At 42.5% G+C, this 17,518-nt stretch overlaps 1 protein-coding gene across 1 annotated transcript in view; it reads right to left on the bottom strand.

The window, feature by feature from the left end:
- LOC145510863 (adhesion G protein-coupled receptor E1-like) overlaps window positions 1–17,518 on the bottom strand; it is a 65,694-nt gene that overhangs the window by 40,413 nt on the left and 7,763 nt on the right. Inside the window, 14 exon segments of the mRNA XM_081503038.1 lie at window positions 501–552; window positions 1,525–1,670; window positions 1,794–1,949; window positions 2,776–2,922; window positions 4,530–4,649; window positions 4,773–4,928; window positions 5,731–5,877; window positions 6,785–6,832; window positions 6,835–6,891; window positions 7,237–7,392; window positions 8,193–8,339; window positions 10,346–10,465; window positions 10,589–10,744; window positions 14,152–14,298. Of these exon segments, the coding sequence (XP_081359164.1) occupies window positions 501–552; window positions 1,525–1,670; window positions 1,794–1,949; window positions 2,776–2,922; window positions 4,530–4,649; window positions 4,773–4,928; window positions 5,731–5,877; window positions 6,785–6,832; window positions 6,835–6,891; window positions 7,237–7,392; window positions 8,193–8,339; window positions 10,346–10,465; window positions 10,589–10,744; window positions 14,152–14,298 (1,755 nt within the window).

The raw sequence follows: 17,518 nt of genomic DNA on the forward strand, positions 1-17,518 counted from the left end.
ACAATATCCATACTGCCCCTTCTCCCTAACCTCACTTTAAGTTAGGCATGGACATGAGAATGCATCCTGGCCAATTGTTTGCACACAAAATGTGACAAATAGTTTCAAATCATAAGGATCATAGATTGTAGAAGTTACTGTCATGTTTTACTCCTCCCTGTGGCCAACCTTGGTATGAGGCTTGTGCCATACAATGTGACATTGCCACTCATCTCTCTAATGTGTGGAGTTTGATTCCACAGCCCTTCACTCTAGCTGGCTCTATGACTTGCACTAGCCAATAAATACAGCAGAAGCAATGTGATGGCACTTCCAAACATAGACCTCAAGAAACATATTGCTGCTCATACTTTGGGTCCCTTGCCTTTGTCATATGAACAAGCTCCAGGATAGTAAGAAAAAGACAAAGTGAAAGAGACACAGATCATCCCAGATGAGCTGCAGATATATGAGGTAGCCCAGCCAAGATTAGCAAAGCTGACACACAGCTGACCACCAACACATGAACCAGCCCAGTGGAGACCGAAAGAACTGATCAGAGCAGAGCCCAACCTAAACGTCCAACATGTGGAGTTAAGAAGTAAACAAATGGTGGTTGTTTTAGCCACTAACTTCTGGGGTCATTTGTTACTCAGCAATAGCTAACTGCTACAAATAGATCAGAAGTGTCAGAGATGATATCAGATATCTCTAACTCCAAGCCAAGGGAATATGTTGAGGGTTTGGTCACTCCATGCCTTGCTTATGGAATCATCCTCCCTTCAGATAATTAATAATGCTTCAGCAGACTCAGGAATTGGAGCCCATATCTCTTGGTGACAGTATTCTGGTTGCAGTGTGCAAAATAGATTTGAGAAAGCAACACTAGAAAAATGGAGAGACTAGTGAGGAAGCCACTGTAATAATGATGGAACTTAAACCAAGGATGGAAAAGAGTAGAAAGATTCAAGACATACTTAGCAGGTAGATTGCCCAAAACACAATGACTGATTTAATATGGAAGGGAAGGGAATATCAAGAATAACTCTCAGATCTTCATTCAAATATCTTTCAGGAAAAAATTCTGAATTTTGGATCTGAGCTCTCCGCAGGACAGAGTTTATCTCAGTGCTACTGACACATGGAACCAGATTATTCTTGGTTGTGGGGAGGCTGTGATGTGCACTGGAGGATGTTTAGCAGCATCTCTGGTCTCTACCCAGAGACTAACCAGTTGATTAACACAAACTACCCCACCAACATCACCAGTATGGAAAGCCAGAACTGTCTCCAGATACTGTCACATCTCCCACCAGTGGGGTGTAAATCAGGCTAGAGATTGAGCCCTGAGGTATTCTCAAGTACTGCCTGACCCCCTGCTTAGCTCATAGTAGACACGCAACAGGAGTTCAAATTCAGCTTCTACTTCACAGCTGTTTATCCTTGGATTAGTGACTTTACCTCTCTGAGCCTCAACTGGATCATTAGGAACGTAATCTCTACCTCATAGGAACATCAAATAAAGTTCTTAATTAATTGAATAGCTAAAAAAAAGATGAAGTTCTCTATACCTTCACAGATGGAGTTTTTAGAGGTGAATCCAACATGACAGCTGCAGCGGTAGCTTCCCAAAGAGTTGGTGCACTCAGAATGCTCTGGGCAGACCCCATGGGAGAGGCATTCATTAATGTCTGAGGAGCAGTGGAGGAGAGTGAGCAGACAAAAGATTAGGTGTCTAAGTTTAGCACACCATGTACCCAACTCAGTAGGAGTTGTCTACCAAAGACCGAAGCCTCAGAGTTTGAGCGCATTACCTGTGCAGGTAAAATGACCTGACTTTCCAGGGATCCAATTATTTCCAGTAGGAGAAGAGAAACCAGTCAAACAGCTGCACTCATACTTTCCTGGCAGGTTTCTGCAGATTGAATTAGGACCACAAGGTGGGGGCCTTTGAGAACATTCATCTATATCTGGAGAGAAAGAGAGTCAGAGTTACAAACTTTCTTCATCTTGTGAAATAGTTTGTATTCTCCAAAGATAGTTGAAACAATGTCTTTCATTCCTAATGCCCTTAATTCAATGTCCTTTCTTTGATACTCCTTCCACCAAGCACTGAGGTCTATATTTCTTCTCCTTGAATCTGAGCATGCTTGTGACTATGGTGGTGGTGACACTAGGTTATAAAAATACTATGCTAAGTCAACACAATATCACACACTTCCACCTGGTTCTCTTCAGATGCCCATGCTTGATTCAGCTGCCATACTGTGAGGAAGCTCAACTAGCCATGAAAAATTCAGCTGTCATGGAGAAGAGCTTAGACCTCCAGGTTACAACTCTGGCAGAGCTGTCAGCCAACAGCCAGCATCGCCTTCACCTTGCGAGTGAATCCCTTTCAAAGTGGATCCTCTAGTCCTCAGTTGAGCCAACACCACTGTCACAGCATGGAAGAATGTCAAGCCATCATCAGCAAACTCAGCCCAAATAGAAGATAGCCCAAATACATGATTGTATTTTGTTTGTTGTCTGATTCTCTCACCATTGACAGAAGCTCCAGTAGAATAAACATTTTTTTCTGTGTTATTGCTATATCCTCCATCCCTAGAATAATGCTTGGCATATAGTAGGTGCTCAAGGAGTGTTTGTTGAATGAATGCATGAATGAATCAATTGCTATTGGCTTCAACTTGCATATGAGGGCTTTGAACTCAGCTGAGACCCACCTCAACTTCTCCCCACCACTTCTGTCTTTTCAAACACATTGGACTTGATTCCCCAGAAGACCCCTGAAAATACCTTCACATGTCTCTCCTGGCCCCTGGAAACTTTTCTTTCCACTTCTGGATTGATAACCTGGGTTGCAGACACAAGAGTAGTTTCCAAGACTATTGTGGCAAGTTGAATGCTCTGGGCAACTTCTGGGATTGGCACATTCATCCACATCTGGTGAGTAGAAATGAAAACCCAGGCCAAGGTAGAAGAAGCAGTGAGAACGGAACATTGCAAACAGGAGATTCACTCCACCTGTTCTCCAGCAGATGCCCCTAATATCCAGACTTTCTCATTCTTTCTAAGTTCCCTTGAAATTAGACATGACATGAGAATAAATTCTGGCCAATTGTATGCAAGGAAAAGGCTGGCATTTGTTTCAAACTGTGATGATTATAGATTGCAGAAATGGTTGTCATCCTTTACTCCTTCCTGTGTCCACACCTTGGGGTGAGGTTTGTGCTACACAATGTGACCTTGTCTCTCCTCTGTTTAAGATGTGGAGTTTGGTTCACCAGTTCTTGACTCGAGCTGGCTCTATGAGTTGCACTATCCAATTAAAATGGCAGAAACAATGTGGTGCCACTTCCAAACTTAGACCTCAAGAAACCTATTTGCTTCTGCTCATACATTGGGCCCCTTGCCTCTGCCATTTGAACAAACCTCAGGCTAATAAGAAAAAGACAAAGTAAAAGAGAGATGGATCATCCCAGATGAGTCCCAGATATGTGAGACAGCCCAGCCAAGACTGGCAAATCTGACACACAGCTGACCACAGACACATGAACAAGACCAGTGGAGACCAGAAGAATTGAGCAGCAGAGTCTAACCTAAGGTGCCAACACATGGAATCAAGAGATAAAAAATTGTGGTTGTTCTAGCCACTAACTTTTGGGGTGATTTGTTACTCGGCGATAGCTAACTGCTACAAATAGACCATAAATGTCAGAGATGAGTTCATATCTCTAACTTCAAGATGACATATCCAAGAGCCATCCTCACTATAAATAAATAATAGTTTTGTGCAGAGTCAGGAAAATGGAGCCCTTATCTCCTGGTGAGAGTATTATATACTGGCTGCAGTGTAAATGATAGATTTGAGGGAGCAACATTAGAAACAGTGAGAAGACTGATGCAATAACGTTGAAACCTAAAACAAGGATGGAAAAGAGTGGAGAGATTCAAGACACATTTAGCAGGTAGATTGCCCAATGACACGATGAATCATTTAATATGGAAAGGGGGCAAGGATCAAGAATAACTCTCAGGTCTTCATTCAAATACCTTTTAGGGAAAAGTTCTAACATTTGGGTCTGAGATCTCCCTGGGAAAGAGTGTCTCTATCTTAGTACTATTTACGTTTGGGATTGATCATTCTTGCTAGTGGGAAGGTTATTCTGTGCATTGGAGGATGTTTAGCAGGATCTCTGGTCTCTACCCACCAGTTGACAGTTACACCACCACCAGTTTGGATAAAAATGTCTCCAGACATTGTCAATATCACCCCCACCCCCAGAAGGGCATAAAACAGGCTAGGGACTGAATCCTCCAGTACTCTCAAATACTGCTTGACCCACTGCTTAACTCATAGTACATCCTCAACAAGAGTTCAAATCCATGTTTTTCTATTTACTAGCTGTGTATCCTTGAGCTAGTCACTTTACCTTTCTGGGCCTTACTTGGATCATTCTTAAAATGAAGATCAAAATCTCTAGCTCATAGGATCATCAAATAAAGTTCTTAATTAATTGAGTAGCTAAAAAAGATCAGGTTCTCTGTACCTTCACAGATGGAGTTTCCAGAGGTGAATCCAACTTTGCAGCTGCAGCGGTAGCTTCCCAAAGAGTTGGTGCACTCAGAATGCTCAGGGCAGACCCCACGGGAGAGGCATTCATTAATGTCTGAGGAACAGTGGAGGAGAGTGAGCAGACAAAAGATTAGGTGTCTAAGTTTAGCACACCATGTACTCAACTCAATAGGAGTAGTCTACAAAAGACCCAAGCCTCAGAATCTGAGCTCATTACCTGTACAGGTGAAATGACCCGGCTTTCCAGAGATCCAGTTATTTCCAGTGGGAGAAGAGAAACCAGTCAAACAGCTACACTCATACCTTCCTGGCAGGTTTCTGCAGATTGAGTTAGGACCACAAGGTGGGGGCCTTTGAGAACATTCGTCTATATCTGGAGAGAAAGAGAGTCAAAGTTACAAATTTTCTTCAAATACATTTGGGATCTTCCAAAGATGGTTGAAACAATGTCTTCTATTCCATATGCCCTTAATTCAATGTCTTTTCTTGGGTACTTCTTCCATCAAGCAGGGTCTATATTTCTTCCTCTTGAATCTGAGCATGTTTGTGACTATGGTGGTGGTGACACTAGGTCATAAAAGTACTGTGCTAAGTCATAAAAATATCACACACTTTCACCTTGTTCTTTTGGAATGCTCATGTTTGACTCAGCCACCACTCTGTGAGGAAGCTCAAAGAGCCATGATAAAACAGCCCATGTGGAGAAGAACTAAGACCTCCAGCCCACAGCTTCATTCAGCACCAGCCTCACCTTGTGAGTGAGCTCCCTTTAAAGTGGATCTTCTAGCCCCCAGCTGAACCAGCTCAACTGACACTTCGTGGAATAAAGTCAAGCCATCTTCACCAAAGTCAGCCCCAATAGCCGATGCATGCATGTATGTTGCTTATTATCTGTTTCTCCCCACCCTCAACAAGAAGTTTCAGGAGAACAAATATTGTTGCCTGTGTTACTCACTGCACTATCCCCCATCCCTCGAATAGTGCTTTTCTATATAGCAGGTGCTCAAGAAGTGTTTGTTGAATTAATGCATGAATGGATGAGTGACTATTGGCTTTGGTTCTGCAGTGAAGACTTTGAACTCAGCCGAGAGCTATCTCAACTCTAACTCTTCCTCCAGCACTGCTGTCTTTACAAACAGATCGGATTTGATTCCCCAGAAGACCCCTGCACCTACCTTGACATGTCTCCCCTGGCCCCTGGAAACTCTTCTTTCCACTTCTGGATATATATCCTGTGTTGCAGACACAAGAGTAGCTTCCAAGACTGTTGTGGCAAGTTGAATGCTCTGGGCAGCTTCTGGGACTGGCACATTCATCCACCTCTGGTGAGTAGAAATGAAAATCCAGATCAAGGCAGAGGAAGAATTGAGGACAGGAGACTGAAAACAGGAGATTCACTCCACCTGTTTGCCACATGATGCTCCCAAATACCCAGACTTTCCCCTTCTCCAAAACTTCCCTTGAAGTTAGGCCTGACATGAGAATAAATTCTGGCCAACTGTATGCACACAAAAGGGTGGCAAATAGTTTCAAGCCATAATGATCATTGATTGCAGAAATGGCTGTCACCCTTTACTAACTCCCTGTGTCCACACCTTGGGATGAGGTTCGTGCTACACACTGTGACCTTGTCACTCTCTCTTTAAGATGTGGGGTTTGGTTCACCACCTCTTCACTCTATCTGGTTCTGAGACTTGCTTTGAACCACTAAGTACAGCAGAAGTAAAGTGGTGCCAGTTCCAAACTTAGACTTCAAGAAGCCTATTTGTTTCTGCTTATACATTGGGCCCCTTGCCTCTACCATATGAATAAACCCCAGGCTAATAACAAAAACGATAAGGTAGAAGAGAGATGGATCATCCCATATGAGTCCCAGATATGTGAGACAGCCCAGCCAAGATCAGCAAAGCCGACACACAACTGACCACAAACACAGGAACAAGCCCAGTGGAGAAATAAAGAACTGGCGAGCAGAGCCCAACTTAAACCTCCGAAACATGGTCAAGAGATAAATAAATGGTGTTTGTTTTAGCCACTAACCTATGGAGTGATTTATTACTCAGCAATACCTAACTGCTACAAATAGATCAGAAACATCAGAGATGACTTCAAATATCTCCACTTAAAATCAAGTAGAAAGTCATAATCTCTACCTCATAGCATCATCAAATGAAGTTCTTGATTAATTGAATCGGTAAAAAAAATCAGATTCTCTACACATTCACTGGCTGAGAATGTTAGAGCTGAATTCAAATTGGCAGCTGCAATGGTAGCTTAACAGTTGGTGCACTCAGGATGTTCTGGGAAGACCCCACTGGAAAGGCATTCATTAATGTCTGAGGAGAAGTGGAGAACAATGAGCAGATAAAGATTGGATGTCTAAGGTAAGAACACATGTGTGTGCATGCATGTTAAGTCACTTCAGTCATGTCTGAATCTTTGTGACCCTATGGGCTGTAGCCCATCATGCTACTCTGTCCATGGGATTCTCCAGGCAAGAATACTGGAGTGGGTTGCCATGCCCTCCTCAAGGGGATCTTCCTGACCCAGGGATCGAACCTGTCTCTCCTGAATTTGTAGGCAGGTTCTTTAGCACCTGGGAAACCCCCAAGAAACTTATGCACCCAACACAATCGGACCTGACCACAAAAGACCCATGCCTGAGAGCCTGAGCACATTACCTGTACAGGTGAAATGACCTGGCTTTCCAGGGGTCCAATTATTTCCAGTGGGAGAAGAGAAACCTGTCAAACAGCTACACTCATACCTCCCCGGCAGGTTTCTGCAGATTGAGTTAGGACCACATGGTGGGGACCTTTGAGAACATTCATCTATATCTGGAGGGAAAGAGAGTCAGAGTTACAAATTTTCTTCATCTTTGAAACAGTTTGTATTTTCCAAAGACAGCTGAAACAATGTTTTCTATTCCATATGTCCTTATCAATGCCCTTACACTGGTACCCCTTCCATCCAGCAGTGGAGTCTGTATTTCCTCCCTCTGAATCTAAGCATGCTTGTGACTATGGTGGTGGTGACACTAGGTCTTAAAAATATCATAGTAAGTCATAAAAATAACACACACTTCCAACTTTTTCTCTTGAGATGCTCACACTTGACTCAGCCACCATACTGTGAGGAAACTCAACCAGCCAAGAAAAAGCATCTCTTATAGAGAAGAACTAAGACCTCCAGCCCACAGCTCTGGCCGAGCAGCCAGCCAAATCCAGGGACACCTTCACTTTGTGAGTGAGTTCCCTTCAAAGTGGATCCTCTAGCCCCCAGTTGAGCCAACTCAACTGACACTCGTGGAATAAGGTCAAGCCACCTTCACTCAACTCAGCACAAATGTCAGATTCATGCATGTACTTTGTTATCTATTTTTCTCTACCCTCGATGAGAAGTTCCAGGAGAGCAAGTATTTTTTGCCTGTGTTACTCACTGCTGTACCCACCAACCCTAGGCTAGTGCCTGGCATATTGTAGGTGCTCAAAAAGTGTTTGTTGAGTGAATGACTATTGGCTTCAGCTTTGCATATGAGGGCTTTGAACTCGGTTGAGACTTACTTCAACTCCTTCCCCACCACTGCTGTCTTTGCAACCGGGCTGGACTTGATTACTCAAAAGACCCCTGCACCTACCTTCACACGTCTCTCCTCCTCCCTGGAAATTCTTCTTTCCACTGCTGGATTCATATCCTGTGTTACAGGCACAAGTGTAGCTTCCAAGACTGTTGTGGCAAGTCGAATGCTCTGGGCAACTTCTGGGATTGGCACATTCATCTACATCTGGTGAGTAGAAATCAAAACCCATGTCAAAGAAGGAGAAACAGTGAAGATGGGAGACTACAAACACAAAATTTGCCCACCTGACATGCCCCAATATCCAGACTTTCCCCTTATCCCTAACCTCCCTTGATGTCAGGCATGGCCATGAGAATACATTTGGGCCAACTGTATGCACACAAAAGGGTGACAAATAGTTTCAAACAATAATGATCATTAATCACAGAAATGGTTGTCATCCTTTAATCCTCCTGTGTCCACACTTTGGGATGAGGTTTGAGCTATACAATGTGACCTTGCTACTCTGCTCTTTAAGATGTGGGGTTTGGGTCCCCAGCCCTTGACTCTAGCTGGCTCTATGACTTACATTGAGTCAGTCAATAGAGAGCAAGCAACGTGGTGCTACTTCAAAACTTAGACCTGGAGAAATCTATGTGCTTCTACTCTTACACTGGGCCCCTTGCCTCTGCCATAATGAAAAACTCCAGGCTAATTTAAAAAAAAGACAAGATGGAAGAGAGATGGGTGATCCCAGATGAGCTCCAGGTATGTGAGACAGCCCAGCCAAGATCAGCAAAGCCGACACACAGCTGCCCAGAAACACATGGAGACCAGCCTAGTGCAAACCCAGAGAACTGACCAGCAGAGCCCAACCTAAACTGCCAACACATGGAATCAAGAGAGCTAAATAAATGGTTGTTGTTTTAGTCACTAACTTCCAGGGTGATTTTGTTACTCAGCAATAGCTAAGTGGTATAAATAGATTGAAAAAGTCATAGATGACTGTAAATATCTCCAACTCTAAGCAAAGAGGATATGATAAGCGCTTGATCACTCCATGCCTTGCTTGATGGAGTCACCCTCCCTTTAAATATATAATAGTGCTACAGCAAACTCGGGAAGATGGAGCCCTTATTTCTTCATGAGAATATTCTGGCTGCAGTGTGGAGGATAAATTTGATGGAGTAACACTAGAAAAATGGAGAGACTAGTGAGGTGATTACAGTACTAATGATGATACATAAACCAAGGAGAGAGAAAACTGGAGAGATTTAAGACATATTTAGCAGATAGATTGCCCAACGACATGATGACTGATTTAATATGAAAGGGAAAGGAAGATCAAGAATAATTCCCACGTGGGACTTCCGTGCGGATCCAGTTGTTAAGACTCAGCACTTCCAATGCAAGGGGCATGGGTTCAGTCCCTGTAGGGAAACTAGGACCCTACATGCCATGTGGCGCAGCCAAAAAGGATTAAAAAAAACCCAAAACTCTCAGGTCTTCATTTAAATATCTTTTAGGAAAAAGTTTTGATGTTTGGTTCTGAGCTAGCCCCAGGACTACTGACATTTAAGACCAGATTATTATTGGTTGTGGGGAGGCTGCTTTGTGCATTGGAGGATGTTTAGCAGAGTCTCTGTTCTCTCCCCACCAGATGACAGTAACACCAACCACCCCATCACCACCACCAGTTTGGACAACCAAAAATGTCTCCAGATATTGTTAATATCTCCCCTCAGAAGTGGGAAGGTGTGAATCATGCTAATGATAGAGTTCCCTGTTACTCTCAAGTACTCCCTGATTCACTGCATAACTCATAGTAGACACTCAAGAGTGAAGAGTGAAGTGAAAGTCTCTCAGTCGTGCCTGACTCTTTGTGACCCCATAGACTGCCCATGGAATTCTCCAGGCCAGAATACTAGAGTGGGTATCCTTTCCCTTCTCCAGGGGATCTTCCCAACCCAGGGATCAAACCCAGCTCTCCCGCATTGCAGGTAGATTCTTTACCAACTGAGCTATCAGGGAAGACCAGTAGACACTTAATGGGAGTTCAAATCCACGTTCTTCTACTTAATAGCTGTGTATCTCTGGACAAGTGACTTTACCTCTCTGAGCCTCAGTTAGGTCATTCCTAAAATGAGGATCACAACTCTTACTTCCTAGGATCATCAAATAAAGTTCTCCATTAATTGAGTAGGTAAAAAAGAAGATTAGATTCTTTATACCTTCACAGATGGAGTTTTTAAAGGTGAATCCAACTTTGCAGCTGCAATGGTAGCTTCCCAAAGAGTTGGTGCACTCAGAATGTTCTGGGCAGACCCCATGGGAGAGGCATTCATTAATGTCTGAGGAGAAGTGAAGGAGAGTGAGCAGACAAAACATTAGTTGTCTAAGGTTAGAAACACACGTACCCAACACAATAGGAGCTGTCCACCAAAGACCCATGCCTGAGAGTCTGAGGCCTTTACCTCTACAGGTGAAACGACCTGGCTTTCCTGAGATCCAGTTATTTCCAGTGGGAGAAGAGAAACCAGTCATACAGCTGCACCTATATCTCCCAGGCTGGTTTCTGCAGATTGAGTTAGGACCACATGGTGTGGGCCTTTGAGAACATTCATCTATATCTGGAGAGAAAAAGAGACAGAGTTACAAATCTTCTTCAAATACAGTTTGTATTTTCCAAATACGGTTGAAACAATGCCTTCTATTTCATATACCTTTAATTTAATGCCCCTTTTTGGTACTCCTTCTATCAAGCAGTGGGGTCTATATTTCCTCTAGTTGAATCTGAGCATACTTGTGACTATGGTGATGGTGACACTAAGACATTAAAATACCATGTTAAGTCATCAAAATATCACACACTTCCACACCTTCTCTTGAGATGCTCATGCTTGACTCAATTGCCATACTGTGAGGAAGCTCAATAAGCCATGAAAAAATAGCTCTCATGGAGAAGAGCTAAGACCTCCAGCCCACAGCCCTGGCAGAGCAACCAGACAACAGCCATCACCAGCTTGCCAGCCGTGTGGGTGAACCTCCTTCAAAATGAATCCTCTAGCTCCCAGTTGAGCCAACTCAACTGACACAGTGTTGAACAAAGTCAAGCCATTGTCAGTGAACTCAGCCCAAGTAGAAGATTCATTCAGGGGCCAAATAAAAGATCATTGGTGTTTTAATGCACAAAATTTGCTGCTACCCAGAAATAGATAACCAGAACATTTTGCAAACCCATTATACAAATTTACTTATTGAAGTGCCAATAGAATTGTGCAGTCATGGTACCATGGGGTGAAAAGAAAAAAAAGGAAAGTGAAAGTCACTCAGACATGTCCAGCTCTTTGTGACCCCATGGAGCCTGCCAGACTCCTCTCTCCATGGAATTCTCCAGGCACTTCTACTGGAGTCGGTAGCTGTTCTCTTCTGCAGGGGATCTTCCTGACCCAGGGATTGAACCCAGGTCTCCTACACTGCAGGCAAATTCTTTACCATCTGAGAGGTGGTCCTCCCCTAATTTCCTTCAGCCCTGCTCTGCCAAGTCACCCTAAATAAACACTTTCTATGCACTTGTCATGCAAATAGTAATGTTCATTCCAGCCCTAAGTAATGAAACATTAGAAGCACCTAATTGTCCATCAACTGCAGGGTGAGTAAGTCTAGAGCTGACATAAGGAATAAGGTAGCACATTCTTTCATTTAACAAGGAACTATAAAATATTCACAATGTATTAGGTACCACGTAGACAATATTCTTATGTAGTATCCACCATTTTCTAGATGGGAAACGTTGCTTCCATCCTTTATCTAAAAACAAAAGCCCAACAAGGCTACTATGTTTACTGAATAACCCATAAACTGTAGCCCGAAGATTTTTTTTTTTAATGTTTGTGCAGATGGCCAATAGACACATGAAAAAATACTCAACATTGCTAATTATTTGAGACATGCAAACCAAAACTACAATGAGGTACCACCTCACACTGGTCAGAATGCCCATCATTAAAAATTCTACAAATAATAAATTCTGGAGAGAGTGTGGAGAAAGGGGATACTTGCTCACTGTTGGCGGGAATGTAAATTGGTGCAGCCACTATGGAGAACAGTGTGACAGTTTCTCAAAAAACTAAGAACAGAATTGCTTATGATCCAGCAATTCCACTCTTCAGCATATACCATGACAAAACTATAATTAAAAAGATATATATTTATATACCCCAATATTCAGAGCAGCTGTATTTACAATAGCCAAGACATGGAAGTAACCTAAATTTTCATTGACAAAGGAATGGATAAAGAAAGTGTGGTACATATATACCATGGAATATTACTTGGCCATAAAAAGCATAAAGAATACCATTTGTAGCAACATGGATGAACCTAGAGATTATTATACCACGTGAAGTAAGTCAGACAGAAAAAGACAAATACTATATGACATCACTTATATGTGGAATCTAAAATATGACACAAATGAATTTATTTGCAAAATAGAAATAAACTCACAGATATACAGAACAGACTTGTGGTTGCCAAGGGTGGGTAGATTGGGATTAGTAGATGCAAAGTATTATATATAGGATGGATAAGCAAGGTCCCACTGAATAACACAGCGAATGATATTCAATATCCTATAATAAACCACAGTGGAAAAGAATATATATATCACTGTACTGAATACCTGAAACTAACACAATATTGTAAATCAACTATACTTCAATAAGAAATAATTTTTTTAAAAAAAGGATGTTTGGAGCTCTCTGGGAACTATAATAATGGAAATAAATTATTAAATGGAAATCTTGTTCAAAGCTCAATAAACTATAGCGCATGAATCAAATCTGGACTGTCACCTGTTTGTGTAAATAAAGTTTTATTAGAACACAGCTCCACTCATTCATTTATGTAGCATTGATGGCTGCTTTTGCACTACAACTGGGGTATTGAGTACTTAAGACAGAGATCATACAAACTGCAATCTCCAAAATATTTACTATCTTGTCCCTTACAGAAATAGATTGCATACCCTTGCAAATTATGTCAGAGGCATAGTCAGACCTTTACTGTCAAGAGGAGAGTTTGGGTCTAAATATAAAGAATACAGACCAAAAACTCAGCTCATTCTAGAAATTATTTTAGTTTCTGTTATTTATATTAATAGTAGCTCTTGGGACTGTACATGTGCCTAGCACACTGCATACATTACTGCATTTAATCTTCTCAAATATCCTTTAAGGTAGGTACTCTTATACACCCATTTTACAAATGGAAAGATTGAAGTTTAGAGAGATTAAATACATTTCCCCAGTGCCTCACATCTGGAGTGTGACAAATAGGTAAGTGGTTGAGAGACTGCCATTAGACTCAAAAAGACCTGGATTTGAATTCCAGTTCAATTGTTCAATGACCCTAAACAAGTCATTTTAGCTCCCCAAGCCTCAGTATTCTCATCTGTACAATGGAGGTCATCACAGTGCCTATACTATGTGAAAATGCACATAAAGACCTTCATACAAGGCCTGGTACTCGATACATATTAGAAATTATTTGCATGAAGAGGTGACAGGAAGAAAATCAGTGTTTATTTCTGGATATTGACATACAGCATAATTTTCTTTTTGTTTTTATGAGAATTTTTTTTGCCTGTACCAGGTCTTGGTTGCAGGATGCAGGATATTTAGTTGCAGCATGTGGGATCTAGTTCCCTGACCAGGGATCGAACCCCAGGCCCCCTGCATTGGGAGTATGGCATCTTAGCTGGACCACCAGGAAGTTCCTCTCTTTTTATTCTAACACATGTCTCTAATCATTAGAGTTTTTAGTGACCAGGAATTATTTTTATAATAGAAAGAAATTAAGAAAGAAAGAGAAAGAGATAGAGGAAGGAAGGAGGAGGGAGAGGGAGAGGAAGGAAGGAAGAAAGAAAGAAAACAATGCTTGGAGATACCTACCTACATCTGCTGCCCAGCCAGCTTCTATCTGATTTTACTAACAAATGCTGGTGGGGGAGGTGTTTGATGGGGCATGAACTCACCTTTGCATTCCACTCCTGGACCCTTGAATGTCTTCAATCCATTGCTGGACAGGAAGCCTCTTTTGCAAGTGCAGTAGTAACTTGTTGAAGTGTTGGTGCAGGTTGCATATGCTGGACACATAGTGGTATCTGTACACCCATTCACATCTAGGCAATGGAGAAGAAGGAATTTGGGTTAGGGCCCCGAGTGGAGCTGCAAGGGAGAGGAGGAAGGTGACTAGTATGGGTTGAATTGTGTCTCCTAAAAAGATATGATGAGGTCCTAAACCCAGGTCTCTGAGAATGTGACCTTATTTGGAAATAGAGTCTTTGTAGGTGTAGGAAAGGGAAGTCGCTCAGTCGTGTCCGACTCTTTGCGACCCCGTGGACTGTAGCCTACCAGGCTCCTCCGTCCATGGGATTCTCCAGGCAAGAATACTGGAGTGGTTTGCCATTTCCTTCTCCAGGGGATCTTCCCGACCCAGGGATCGAACCCAGGTCTCCCGCATTGGAGGCAGACGCTTTAACCTCTGAGCCACCAGGGAAGTCCTTGTAGGTGTAAGTAAGATATAAATTAAGTCGAGGTTATACTGGAGCAGCATATGTGCTCAGTTGCTCAGTTGTGTCTGACTGCAGCCCCGTGGACTGTAGCTCGCCAGATTCCTCTGTCCATGGGATTCTCCAGACAAGAGTACTGGAGTGGGTAGCTACTTCCTTCTCCAGGGAATCTTCCCAACTCTTATGTCTCCTGAATTGGCAGATGAGTTCTGTACCACTTTCCCAGTGCCACCTGGGAAGCCCCCATATTGGAGCAGGATGGCCCTTTAATCTGGTATGACTGGCATCCTTCTAAGAACAAGAGATGAGGCAGAGATGGAGAACAACACATGATGATGGAGGCAGAGATCAGAAGGATGCATCTACAAGCTAAGGACCACCAACAATGACCCAGCATCACCAGAAGCCAGGAGAGACTGGACCTGATTCTCACCTACATCCCTCAGAGAAAGCACCTTAATTTTGGACTTCTGGCCTCCAGAACTATGAAAGGATAAATTTCTGTTGCTTTAAGCCACTTGGTTTATGGTCCTTTTGGCAGCCTTCAAAGACTAATAGTCACCAAGCATGCTCAGTGAAGGACCTGGTAAACCCCAGATCCTTGCTGCTGCTAGTGTGATCCATGGACCAGCAGCATCCCCATAGCCTGGGAGTTTGATGGAGATGCCCCAAATCTCAGGCCCCACCCTACCCCTTGCTACTAAATTAGAATCTGCCTTTTAGCAAGATCCTCAGGTGATCTGTGTGCCATGAAAGCATGAGAACCACTGTCCTGGATACTTGCTATTCCAAGTGGGGTCCACAACCAGTAGCATCTGCCTCACCTTGGATTCCCCAGGAGATCTTCGGGAAATCAGATGCTGATTCAGGTCTCAGGAGGGACCTGAGATTCTGTATTTCTAACAAGTCCCTGAATGATGTTTGACAGTGCTGGTCCTTGGACCACACTGTGAGCAGCAGAGCTCTAAACAAGAGTATGAGTCAAAACTGAAGCCCTGTGGAGAACAGTGGGCTTCCCTGGTGGCTCAGATGGTAAAAAATCTGCCCTCAATGCAGGAGACCTGGGTTTGATCCCTGGCTTGGAAAAATCCCCTGGAGAGGGGAATGGCTACCCACTCTAGTATTCTTGCCTGGAGAATCCCGTGGACAGAGGTGCCTGGCGGGCTACAGTCCATGGGGTCACAAAGAGTCAAACACAACTGGGTGACTAACACAAACACACACACAGAGAACAGTATGGAGATTTTTTAAATTAATGTATTATTTTAATTGGAGGCTAATTACTTTACAATATTGTGGTGGTTTTTGCCATACATTGACACGAATCAGCCACAAGTGTCCCCCATCCCGAAACCCCCTCCCACCTCCCTCCCCATCCCATCCCTCTGGGTTGTCCCAGTGCACTGACTTTGAGTGCCCTGTTTCATCCATCGAACTTGGACTAGTCATCTATTTCACATATGGTAATGTACATGTTTCAGTGCTATTCTTTCAAATCATCCCACCCTCGCCTTCTCCTACAGAGTCCAAAAGTCTGTTCTTTATATCTATGTCTCTTTTGCTGTCTTGCATATAGGGTTGTTGTTACCATCTTTCTAAATTCCATATATATGTGTTAATATACTGTATTGGTGTTTTACTTTTTGACTTACTTCACTCTGTATAATAGGCTCCAGTTTCATCCACCTCATTAGAACCGATTCAAATGCATTCTTTTTAATGGCTGAGTAATATTCCATTGTGTATATGTACCACAACTTCCTTATCCATTCATCTGTTAACGGACATCTAGGTTGCTTCCATGTCCCAGCTAGTGTAAACAGTGCTGTGATGGGGTACATGAGTCTCTTTCAATTCTGGTTTCCTCAGAGTGTATGCCCAGCAATGGGATTGCTGGGTTGTATGGCAGTTACATTTTCAGTTTTTTGAGGAATCTCCACACTGCTCTCCATAGTGGCTGTACTAGTTTGCATTCCCACCAACAGTGTAAGAGGGTTCCCTTTTCTCCACACCCTCTCCAGCATTTATTGTTTGTAGACTTTTGGATAGCAGCCATTCTGACCAGTGTGAGATGGTACCTCATTGTGGTTTTGATTTGTGTTTCTCTGATAATGAGTGATGTTGAGCATCTTTTCATGTGTTTGTTAGCCATCTGTATGTCTTCTTTGGAGAAATGTCTGTTTAGTTCTTTGGCCCATTTTTTGATTGGATTGTTTATTTTCCTGGTATTGAGCTGCATGAGCTGTTTATACATTTTTGAGATTAATTCTTTGTCAGTTGCTTCATTTGCTATTTTTTTCTCCCATTCTAAAGGCTGTCTTTTCACCTTGCTTATAGTTTCCTTCATTGTGCAAAAGCTTTTAGGTTTAATTAGGTCCCATTTGTTTATTTTTGCTTTTATTTCCATTATTCCGTGAGGTGGGTCATAGAGGATCTTTCTGTGATTTATGTCAGAGAGTGTTTTGCCTATGTTTTCCTCTAGGAGTTTTATAGTTTCTGGTCTTACATTTAGATCTTTAATCCATTTTGAGTTTATTTTTGTGTATGGTGTTAGAAAGTGTTCTAGTTTCATTCTTTTACAGGTGGTTGACCAGTTTTCCCAGCACCACTTGTTAAAGAAATTGTCTTTTCTCCATTGTATATTTTTGCATCCTTTGTCAAAGATAAGGTGTCCATAGGTGCATGGATTTATCTCTGGGCTTTCTATTTTGTTCCACTGATCTATATTTCTGTCTTTGCACCAGTACCATACTGTCTTGATGACTGTAGCTTTGTAGTATAGTCTGAAGAAACTAGGAATAAAACTACCATATGACCCAGTAATCCCACT

The sequence above is a fragment of the Giraffa tippelskirchi genome, chromosome 6, assembly GCF_054371585.1.
Source record: "Giraffa tippelskirchi isolate mGirTip1 chromosome 6, T2T-mGirTip1v1.2.pri, whole genome shotgun sequence".
Taxonomy (NCBI): Eukaryota; Metazoa; Chordata; class Mammalia; order Artiodactyla; family Giraffidae; genus Giraffa; species Giraffa tippelskirchi.